This window comes from Pogoniulus pusillus, chromosome 33 (assembly GCF_015220805.1).
Source record: "Pogoniulus pusillus isolate bPogPus1 chromosome 33, bPogPus1.pri, whole genome shotgun sequence".
Lineage (NCBI taxonomy): Eukaryota > Metazoa > Chordata > Aves > Piciformes > Lybiidae > Pogoniulus > Pogoniulus pusillus.
In genome coordinates, this window is record NC_087296.1 from 14,841,657 (window position 1) to 14,853,094 (window position 11,438).

General features: G+C 56.9%; 1 protein-coding gene across 5 annotated transcripts in view; it reads left to right on the forward strand.

Moving 5' to 3' along the window:
- The window catches only part of AKAP7 (A-kinase anchoring protein 7), a 121,910-nt gene extending 111,866 nt beyond the window's left edge, over nucleotides 1-10,044 (forward strand). For 3 of the 5 annotated variants that reach the window (XM_064170194.1, XM_064170196.1, XM_064170197.1), the window contains exons 8-9: nucleotides 8,980-9,178; nucleotides 9,849-10,044. In XM_064170194.1, coding sequence (XP_064026264.1) covers nucleotides 8,980-9,178; nucleotides 9,849-9,951 — 302 coding nt within the window. In that variant the 3' untranslated portion in view covers nucleotides 9,952-10,044. Of the gene's footprint in view, nucleotides 1-8,979; nucleotides 9,272-9,848 lie in introns of those variants that run through there. The other 2 variants (XR_010308174.1, XM_064170195.1) reach the window with 2 other exon arrangements.
- The last annotated feature ends 1,394 nt before the right edge of the window (nucleotides 10,045-11,438 follow it).

Genomic DNA, 11,438 nt, shown 5'->3' on the forward strand with positions numbered 1-11,438 from the left:
TGTGGCTGAGCACCTCTGCTGGCGTGGCTGAGCACCTCTGCTGGTGTGGCTGAGCACCTCTGCTGGTGTGGCTGAGCACCACTGCTGGTGTGGCTGAGCACCACTGCTAGTGTGGCTGAGCACCTCTGCTGGCGTGGCTGAGCACCTCTGCTGGTGTGGCTGAGCACCTCTGCTGGCGTGGCTGAGCACCACTGCTAGTGTGGCTGAGCACCACTGCTAGCGTGGCTGAGCACCACTGCTAGTGTGGCTGAGCACCACTGCTGGTGTGGCTGAGCACCACTGCTAGCGTGGCTGAGCACCTCTGCTAGTGTGGCTGAGCACCACTGCTAGTGTGGCTGAGCACCACTGCTGGTGTGGCTGAGCACCACTGCTGGTGTGGCTGAGCACCACTGCTGGCGTGGCTGAGCACCACTGCTGGTGTGGCTGAGCACCACTGCTAGCGTGGCTGAGCACCACTGCTGGTGTGGCTGAGCACCACTGCTGGTGTGGCTGAGCACCACTGCTGGTGTGGCTGAGCACCACTGCTGGCGTGGCTGAGCACCACTGCTGGTGTGGCTGAGCACCACTGCTGGTGTGGCTGAGCACCACTGCTGGTGTGGCTGAGCACCACTGCTGGCGTGGCTGAGCACCTCTGCTGGAGTGGCTGAGCACCACTGCTAGCGTGGCTGAGCACCTCTGCTAGCGTGGCTGAGCACCACTGCTAGCGTGGCTGAGCACCACTGCTAGTGTGGCTGAGCACCACTGCTGGTGTGGCTGAGCACCACTGCTGGTGTGGCTGAGCACCTCTGCTGGTGTGGCTGAGCACCACTGCTGGCGTGGCTGAGCACCACTGCTGGTGTGGCTGAGCACCACTGCTGGTGTGGCTGAGCACCACTGCTAGCGTGGCTGAGCACCTCTGCTGGTGTGGCTGAGCACCACTGCTAGCGTGGCTGAGCACCTCTGCTAGCGTGGCTGAGCACCACTGCTAGCGTGGCTGAGCACCACTGCTAGTGTGGCTGAGCACCACTGCTGGTGTGGCTGAGCACCACTGCTGGTGTGGCTGAGCACCACTGCTAGCGTGGCTGAGCACCACTGCTAGTGTGGCTGAGCACCACTGCCGGCGTGGCTGAGCACCACTGCTAGTGTGGCTGAGCACCACTGCTGGTGTGGCTGAGCACCACTGCTGGTGTGGCTGAGCACCACTGCTAGTGTGGCTGAGCACCTCTGCTGGTGTGGCTGAGCACCACTGCTGGCTAAAGCGCTGCTGGATGGACAGGCCTGGAGGGTGGTGCTAGGGGAGCTGGCAGCTGCTCACAAGTGGTGCTCCTCGGGGCTCTGTGCAGGGACCACTTCTGTTTAACATCCTGACTGATGCCCTTGATAGGGACTCAGAGCAGCTCAGCAGGGAGTTCACAGAGCACACCAAGTTAGGTGGAGAGTTGATCTGCACCAGGGCAGGTTAGGCTCTGCAGAGAGACCTGGACAGGTTGGATCCTTGGCCATTGTTAACAGCATGAGCTTCAGCAGGGCCAAGTGCCAGGCCCTGCATTTGGGCCACAACAACCCAAGCAACACTACAGGCCTGGGGCAGAGTGGCTGGCACCTGCCTGCAGAAAGGGACCTGGGGGTGGTCATGGACAAGTGGCTGAACTTGAGCCAGCAGTGCTCAGGTGGCCAAGAAAGCCAAAGGCATCCTGGCTGGGATCAGAAATGCTGTGTCCATCAGGGGCAGGGAGGGAATTGTGCCCTGTGCTGGGCACTGGTGAGGCCACAGCTCGAGTGTTGTGTCCAGTTTTGGGCAGCTGAACACAGGAGAGCTGTGGAGGTGCTGGGGTGAGAGCAGAGGAGGGCAGGGAAGCTCAGGAAGGGCTGGAGAATAGATCTGATGAGCAACTGAAGGAGCTGGGGATGGTTAGCCTGGAGAAGAGGAGGCTGAGGGCAGACCTCATTGCTGTCTACAGCTGCCTGAGCGGAGTTGTGGAGAGGTTGGTGCTGGTCTCACAGGCCATTGGCAACAGGACAAGAGGCAATGGCCTCAAACTGCAGCAGGGCAGGGGCAGGCTGGGCCTTAGGATGTTTTCTCAGCAAGAGTGGTCAGGCACTGGCAGAGGCTGCCCATGGAGGTGGTGGAGCCATCCTCTCAGGAGAGCTTTAAAGGTCCTTTGGATGTGGTGCTTGGGGATGTGGTTTAGAGGTGAAGTCTGTAGAGCAGGGTCAGTGGTTGGACTTGATCCCAGGGGTCGTTTCCAACCTGAGTGAGACCAATGTGAATGAATTCATACCCTGAAGCCTGCCTGGCTTTGGTTTATTGCCCTTCCTTTGTTTCCTCCAGCCCCACCTCACTGCAGAAATAAGTCAGCTGCTGAAGGTTGCTCAGTCCATCCAGAGCTGGGGGGTTGTCTCCTTCCACAGGACTGCACAGCAGCAGAGCCTTCACCCTGTGTGGAGGGATTAATAATCCCCTACTAGTGAGGGGCTGTTCTGAACTGGAGCCACTGAGGAGTCACCACAGGAAGGGAGTCTCAGGATGAAAGCTCTGTGATGAAAGCACCTTGGCTTGCCCTCCTGCTGTCAGCAAGGGGCACACTGTCAGCAGCACACTGAAGTTCTCCAGCATGCAGAAGGAATTCCTTAACGTTTAGGTTCTGAAGGACTCTCTCCTGGCTCTTTGTGTCTCGAGTTCGTAAGGCCCTGGCAAAGCGAAAGGTAGCTGGAGGCATGTCTGTGACCACAGCCCTCCCCAGGGCTTCCCAGCTGGCCTCAGCCACCCTTCAAGATGCCAGGGGCCTCCTTCACCACTTGCCCCATGGTGCTGAGGCTTTGTTGGAAGGGAAGGCGAACCCCAGCGTGCTGGGGCCGAGACAGGACTGCAGAGGGTGCTGCTGCTGGGAGTCTGTGAAACTGTTCTTGTCTTCAGAAGAGATCCACTGCTGGGTCCTGCAGCCACATCCCTCTCCAAAGATGGACTAGGAGGAGAGGGATCCAAATGACTGTCCTGCCTCTCTACAGGTCTGAGATATCCACATGGCCTCTGTGACAGCCTCTAAATCCAAACGGGAGCAGGGAAAGGCAGGCCCAGAAGCACAAAGCCTGATTTGCTCCAGTGCAGTATTTCAGAGGCTAGATCATGGTCCTGTGAAGTGTAGCCTTGGAGAGCAAACCTAGGCCAGCAGAGAGACACAGCAGTGACTCTGAATCCAAGCTGGGATTTGGTTGCAGGGATCTAGCTCATATCACTAACTGCTAGCAGTACGCTGTGGGACCATAAAGCCCTTTTGTCTGGCCTGAAATTGCCCCAGAGGAGGGTTAGGTTGGAGATTAAGAACAACAACCTTGCTGCAAGAGTGGTCAGGCACTAGAACAGGCTGCCCAGGGACGTGGTGGAGTCACTGTGCCTGAAGGTGTTCAAGAAAGATGTGGCCATGACACTCGAGGACAGGGTTTGGTGACCACGGTGGTGCTGGGTCAGTGGTTGGGCTGGATGATCTCAGAGCTCTTTTCCAACCCAAACTCAACTCTGTGCAGTTGATTGTTCCCTCTTGTGAAATCTGGTGGGCATCCGAGGACACGACCAAGCTGCAGTAAGGAAAGGCACTGCTCAGCATGGGTGCTGTGAGCTAGTCACAGGCAGGGATTCCTTTTCATCTGCAGGAAATCACAGAAGACAATTCTGGGACAAACAGAATGAAAGTTGTTCTTCCCCTTCGCTTTTCTTGCGAGCCACATGCAGGAGGAGGCAGTGGACATTTTTTATTCACTGGCACAGGAGAGAAGCAATGGCACAGCTCTAGCAGGAGGCACAGCTCAGCTGCGGCGACACAGCACATGGTCATCTGTGCCCTGTGCAGAGCAGAGCTGGCAAACAAAGCAGCTCTGCATTTTTAAACCTCTCTTTGAAACCTCAGCCCTTTTTACTGATACTCTCACAAATCCTGTGGCAGTCCAAACAAAGAAGCATTTGCCTGCTGCAGAGTGATTCTGGGCATGTAAGGAGCTGGCAAGCAGCAGATGCTGCATGCAGAGACATAAGACACAGAACCACAGAGTCACACAACTGCTGAGGCTGGGAGAGACCTCTGAGCTCATCCAGTCCAACTCTCCCTCAGAGCTCACAGCCCCACCACTGCTGCTAACCACTGCCACCAAACCACCTCCCTCTGCACCACAGCCATGCAGCTTTCAAACCCCTCCAGGGATGGAGACTCAAACACTTCCCTGGCAGCCTGTGCCCGTGCCTGAGAACCCTTGCTGGGGACAAACTGTTCCTGATATCCAACCTGACCCTCCCCTGGCACAGCTTGAGGCTGTTTGCTCCTGTGCTGTCACTTGCTGCATGTGAGAAGAGCCCAACCCCACCTCAGTCTGACCTCCTCTCAGCAGTCTCCTCCAGACCAAACACCCCCAGGTCCCTCAGCTGCCCCTCCCCAGCGCTGTGCTCCAGGCCCCAGTAGATGCTCAGTGAATGCAGTCACCACTGTCCTCTGCTGTCTGGAGGCCTCTGCCTCTGCCCAGTCATATTCTGCACAAGAAGTACCACAGGGTGAGGCGCTGGAGTGGCTGGGGACCAGAGTGGTGTGGACAGAGCAGCAGAGCTGTGTGAGCAACCTGCCCTGTGACTCAGTAGGGACTGAACAATGAGAAGCTCTCCAACTGCAAAGCACAGTGTTGGGTTTGGGGTTTGTTTTTTTTTCTTTCTAATGAACAGACAGAAAAGGACAACCAAAAAATGGTGTCAGGCATCTTTAATAAGAGCCATGGGAAGTTGGACCTGCACAGAATCAAAGGGCTGTGTTCAAAGGAGCACATGGGACCTGCTCATAGGAGCTGAGAGGGGCTGCTGCTCATTTAGATTTTAGGTCTCCTGAGAGACAAGAGCCTGAATTAAGTCCCTCCTGGAAGTAACTTAAACAATAAGCTTAAGTTTTTGGGGACAGGCTGAGAGAGTTGGAGAAGTTGAGTCTAGGGAAGAGGAGGCTCTGTTGAGAACTCAGAGCAGCCTTCCAGTAGCTTGAAGAGGCTCCAGAAGAGCTGGAGAGGGACTTTTGGCAAGGGCTGGGAGTGACAGGATGAGAGACAGTGGCTTTGAGCTAGGAGAGGGGAGAGTGAGAGTGGAGATGAGGAAGAAATTCTTGAGAGGGAGGGTGGTGAGACACTGGCACAGGTTGAGGGTGGTGAGACACTGGCACAGGCTGCCCAGGGAGGCTGTGGAGCACAGAAGCACAGAATGCGATCTTCGATCACAACCTCCCTGGAGATGTGGAAGGCCAGGTTGGATGAGGCCTTGAGCAAGCTTTGCTGGTGGGAGGTGTCCCTGCCCATGGCAGGGGGTTGGAGCTGGATGATCTCTATGGTCTCTTCCAGCCCAAACCACCCCAGGGTTCTGTGATACCAGAGGTGGAGCACAGAGCTGTGTGAGTGGCTTTGGTAGCAGTGCCTGAGCCTGCTTGGGCTCACCTGGCCACGTAAAACGTGTCTGCTTAGAACTGCTACACTCATTTTTCATGTTTGCTGTTATTGTTTTACCTTTTATTTTTTAACCCAAACTATTCCTGTAATTGCCTTTTTAAATGGTTTTTTTTTTAGAGTTATTTATCATAGAATCTTAGAATCAACCAGGTTGGAAGAGCTCCAAGCTCACGCGGTCCAACCTAGCACCCAGCCCTCTCCAATCAGCCAGACCCTGGCACTAAGTGCCTCTATCAAAACAGTTTCCAAAACACTTCTCAGTGCTTGCCCCAGACCCAGCCTGGTCAGTCAGGCCTCAGCTCTGTCATCCCAACAGCAGCAGTGCTGTGGAAGCCCAGAACTGGGGCAGTTTGTTCTGTCTTGCTATGCCTGAGCAGGATACTGATGCCAGCAGCTGGAATCCTAGAATGGATTGGATTGAAAGACACCTTAAATATAGTCTACTTACAGGGCACCCCCCACCAGCCCAGCTTGTCCAAGGCCTCCTCCAACCTGGCCTTGAACACCTCCAGAGAGAGGACATCCACAGCCTCCCTGGGCAACCTGTGCCACCACCCTTACTGTCAAGCATTTTTTCCTTGTCTCCACTCTCAATCTCCCCTCTCCCAGCTCGAAGTCATTGCCCCTTGTCCTGTGAAAAGTCCTTCCCCAGCTCTCCTGCAGCCCCTTCAAGCAGTGGGAAAGAGACTGCCTCTGAAAATGGTGGGGTTTTGTTACCTCTCTGTGCCCCTCGTGGCCCTGGCTGGGTTGTGTTTTAGCAGTGAGCTCAGTCCCAGCCCGTGCAGGCCCCTGGCAGACTAATAAAGGTTTTTCAGAGCCATAATCTCTATGTGCTGGCAACAGGAGTGCATTTACATACATGAAAAGGAGCAAATGTAGGTAATTGCAGAGCACAGAGCTGTGTGCTGGAGCACACAATGGTATCTCTCTCAGCAGCTGTGTGTGACTAAGCAGCTCCTGATTCTTCCTGGCTGCAGGGGAGGACACTGGCAGCATGGCCAGCTGGGGAGAAGCAGCTCTGTGCCCAGGGCAGGAGGCTGCATGGCCACTGGGAATCAGGCAGTAAAATAGAACAGAACAGAATCAGGCAGGTTGGAAGAGACCTCCAAGCTCAGCCAGCCCAACCTAGCACCCAGCCCTGGCCAAGCAACCAGACCATGGCACTAAGTGCCCCAGCCAGGCTTGGCTTCAACACTTCCAGGCACAGCCACTCCACCACCTCCCTGGGCAGCCCATTCCAACGCCAATCACTCTCTCTGCCAACAGCTTCCTTCTAACATCCCTCCTGGGCTGCCTTCTTCACAGAGGAGGAGGAAGATGCAGTGGGCTCTCTGGTGTGTTAGGAAGGTGATTCGTGGCAAAGCACACTTCCAAGTGTGGGTGAGCATGTGTGGGAATCCTCAGCATGCTGTGCACACTGCTTGCCTCGGGTGTGAGCTCTGAGAACAGGGCAAGTCCAGCTTCTTGCTTTATCACAGGTGTCTAAGAATAGACTGCTGGAACTTGGCATTGCTTCAGCCTCAAAGCTCTGTTAGAGAGCCAGGGAAGCAGTCCCTGGCTTCTCCCAGTCACATGCTTTAGTCAGGAACAGATCTCTACCTGCAGCTAGAGCAGTTGCTGGCTTGCTGTGAGGCTTCTGAGCTCCAAGCAGTGGATGTACAGGTAGAGGATCTTACATTTGTGGAGCAAAATCACAGGTCAGGGGCAGGTAGAGTTCAGAATGCTTCTAAAATTCATCCTGTGCCACATGTTGCCCGGGTGGCAGAGGTGGTGGCTGGGCAGGAGCAAGGACATGTGCGCACCTCCTCTCCTCAGCTGAGCGCTGCCAGTGCTGTTCCCAGCGCCTTTCCCTGGAGCATACAGCAGTGACACATGGAGCACACACTGCTGGCAGCACCAGGAGGGGCAGCTTTCCTTGGGCAGCCAAGAAGAGGCAGGTGATGAGTAGTCTGCAACTACCTGAATGAATAGGACGGAGTGAGGGAGGGTTGTTTGCATTGCAGCTTTTTCTCCCTCTCAGCCAACCAACGAGGTGACCTTCTGGTGGCCTTCCAGGATCTGACAGGGCGCTACAGAAATGCTGGGGAGGGACTTTTTAGGCTGTCAGAGAGTGACAGGACTGGGGGGAGTGGAGCAAAGCTGGAGGTGGGAAGAAGCTTGAGAGTGGTGAGAGGCTGGAATGGGTTGCCCAGGGAGGTGTTTCAGGCCAGGCTGGCTGAGGCTGTGAGCAGCCTGCTCTAGGGTAGGGTGTCCCTGGGCATGGCAGGGGGGTTGGAGCTGCCTGATCCTTGTGGTCCCTTCCAGCCCTGAGTCTGTGATTCTACAGTTCTATGAATGCTATAGACATCATCATTATTTCTTTTTCACAACCAATGATCTAATTTCTCTCATTAAAATATTCCGATTAGCCTCAAACCAGCACAATTAAGTAGCACACAGCTGAGCAAAGAGAAGGGTGAGATGGAGGGCAAAGCAGTGGCAGGCTCACCTTCTTTACAGAAGAGCTTGTCAAGCACTGCCACAGGCAGCCCAGAGAGGTGGTGGAGTCTCTATCTCTGGAAGTGTTCAAAAGCCACTTGGATGTGACTCAGTGGCAGTGGCTTAGCAGCACTGGTGGGATTGCGAGCTCCAGGTGACTGGTTGGATTGGATGACCTGGCCAGGCTGGATGGGTGGGCAGAGGCCAATGGGATAAGATTGAACAAGGCCAAGTGCAGGGTTCTGCACTTTGGCCACAACAACCCCAAGCAGTGCTACAGGCTGGGGACAGAGTGGCTGGGAGCAGCCAGGCAGAGAGGGACCAGGGAGTGCTGAAGATGAGGCAGCAGAGTGCCCAGGTGGGCAGCAGAGCCAATGGCATCCTGGGCTGGCTCAGGAGCAGTGTGGCCAGCAGGACAAGGGAGGTTCTTCTGCCCCTGTGCTCAGCACTGCTCAGGCCACACCTTGAGTGCTGTGTCCAGTTCTGGGCTGCTCAGCTCAAGAGAGATGTTGAGGTGCTGGAAGGTGCCCAGAGCAGGGCAGCAAGGCTGGGGAGGGGCCTGGAGCAGAGCCCTATGAGGAGAGGCTGAGGGAGCTGGGGGTGTGCAGCCTGCAGCAGAGGAGGCTCAGGGCAGAGCTCATTGCTGCCTGCAGCTGCCTGCAGGGAGGCTGTAGCCAGGTGGGGTTGGGCTCTGCTGCCAGGCAGCCAGCACCAGAAGAAGGGGACACAGCCTCAACCTGTGCCAGGGCAGGTTCAGGCTGGATGTTAGGAGGAAGTTGTTGTCAGAGAGAGTGATTGGCATTGGAATGGGCTGCCCAGGGAGGTGGTGGAGTGGCTGTGGCTGGAGGTGTTGAAGCCAAGCCTGGCTGGGGCACTGAGTGCCATGGTCTGGTGGATTGGCCAGGGCTGGGTGCTAGGTTGGGCTGGCTGAGCTGGGAGGTCTCTCCCAGCCTGGCTGAGGCTGTGACTGCCTGGCTGTAGAGCGCAGCTGCGGGGGGCTGCGGCCGGAGCTGCTCTCCCCCGGCGGTGAAAGCCTTCTCTCGTTGTGGCGCGCAGGTGAGAAGCAGGCGGCGGAGCCGGACGAGGCGGAGCTGCTGAGCCTCAGCAAGCGGCTGGTGGAGAACGCGGTGCTGCGGGCGGTGCAGCAGTACCTAGAGGAGACGCAGAACAAGAGCAGGCAGGCGGACGGCAGCCCGCTGAAGGGCGAAGAGGCAGCAAGCGGCGGCAGGAGCCAGGAGGGCACCGACCACAGCAAGTGAGCGCCGAGCAGCCGGCCCGGAGCGCACTGCCCGCCCGCAGTACCCGCGGCGAGGTGCCCCAGCGCCCTCTGCCAGGCACGCTGCTCTGCCAGGCACGCTGCTCTGCCAGGCACGCTGCTCTGCCAGCCTCTCACCACGGCCTCGCTCTGCCTGGAGGACACTGCCTGCTGGTTTCAGAAGCGCTTGCGCCGGGGAGACGTCTGCTGGCTGCAGGGGCCCTGGAAAAGACAGGGATGTGGAAGCAGATGGCTGCAGTCTTCGCTTGCTCTTGATGCCGAGAGACCCTTCCTTGCTGGTGCAGAGAGCCCAGACCCTTCGCGTCCCCCTTTGGGATTGCCCCGGTGGGCACAGAAGAGGCTGTGCCGCGGCGAGGGCCGCAGCTGCAGCCCCTGCTGTTGGCTGGCCGGCAGCAGGCCATGGCGAGCTAAAAGCGGGCGCTGCGGGGGTGGGGGCAGCTCCTGTTACCCAGGCTGTGCCAGCGCAGGGCTCTCTCCTGCGGCGCCGCTCGGCTTTCTTCCCGCGAGGTCTGTTCTGTCTGGTTTTGACACAGGTACCTTTTGCAGAGCCCCGGCGTGGCCAGAGGCTGAGCAGCACCCCCAGCCCCAGCCCCTGCCCTCCCCGCCCCAGCGCCTGTGCCAGCGGTGTGACATTGTTCCTTTCCTCTAGGAGGGCGCCGCAGGGCAGCCTGCGCCAGGGAGGCTCTGCGCAGAGAGACACAGGCCCTGCTCTGCAGGCTGGCCCGGCTGAAGGAGCTCCTGTCCCGCCCTGACACCCGCGCCAGGATCAGCCTGGAGCTGCTGCAGGCAGCCCCCACTGCAGCGGCCAGCGGCGGAGCTCTGCCCGCTCTGGAGCTCCCAGCGCCTGCCGCCGAGCTGCTCTGGTGACAAACTCTCCTCAGGCTGTGGGAAGAAAGGAGCTCCCCAAGAGGTTTTCCCTCCTGTTTCTTTTTGACTGAAAACGGAATGAGTGTAAGTGGCTCCTGAGGAATCCTGCTGAAGTGCTTGCACAGGAGGGTGGCACTGCATAGTGAGGGGCTTAGCATCAGCCTTGCTTGGACTTGGTCACAGAACCACAGAACTGTTAAGGTTGGAAAAGGCCTCTAAGATCATCCAGCCCAGACAGCAACCCAGTACCACCATGGCCACTAAACCATGGCCCCAAGTGCCATGCCCACAGGTTTCGTGGGCACCTTCAGGGATGGGGACTCCCTGGGCAGCCTGTGCCAGTCCCTGACCACTCTTGCAGCAAAGACATTTTTCCTCCTCTCCAATGTAGCCCTTCCCTGGCACACTTTCAGGCCACTTCCTCCTGTCCTGTCACCTGATACTATGGAGAAGAGCCAAACCCAAACCCAAACCCCACCTCACTGCAGCCTCCTTTCAGGGAGTCCTGGAGAGTCATGAGGCCTTCTCTCAGCCTCTTCTCCAGACTAACCACTCCAGTTTTTAAGGTTCTTAAAGGTCTTTTCCAACCCAAAGGGTTCCATGATTCCAAGTGCAGCCAACTCCTCACACAGCTTTGAGGCACTTGGATGTGCAGGTGTATCTCATGACTCCAAAGTGGAACAGCACTGCTTGCAAATAAACCTGTGCAAGCTCTGTGCCCTTCCCTTAGCACTGTGCCCTTCCTTTAGCACTGTGCCCTTGCTTCAGCACTGTGCCCTTCCCTTAGCCCTGCAGGTAAGTCAGGTTCTCCTCGCGGGTCTCTCCCCTGGCCATGATGCACAACTGTTGAAAACTGGATGCTTGGAAACGCTCCCAAGTGTGGATTTGACAAGGAGGCCTCCTGTGGTTCTCTGCCTTTCAGAGGTGTACCAGCACTGGGGGCGGCACTCTGTGGTTTGGGGGGGTTAAAGAGCACTCAGCTCCTTGTCTGGATGCTGCCATCTCGGTCCTGCTGTTTACACTAATGCAGGAGTGGTCTAAATTTCAGGAGGAGGTTCAGGCTCTGCTGTTCTCCTGGCAGACTCCCCCTGCCTGTAATGGAGTCAGGATGCTGCAATTAAGGTTTCTGATGAAAACGATCCTGTTCCCTGGGGTAATGTTTGCCTTTTCACTTTTGTACAGCAGTCTTGTTTGTCTCTTGTTCTCTCTGTTTCCTCCATCTCCACCTCCTGCTGCCTGACACGGGCTGTGAGTTTGCTCTCATTGTTTGCCCCACACACTTGGAAGATTCACACTGACGCTTTGGATGTTCAGCAGTGCAGGAGCAGGTCCAGTATCTGGACTGTCTGAAATTGTTTCTGGTCACAAAAGC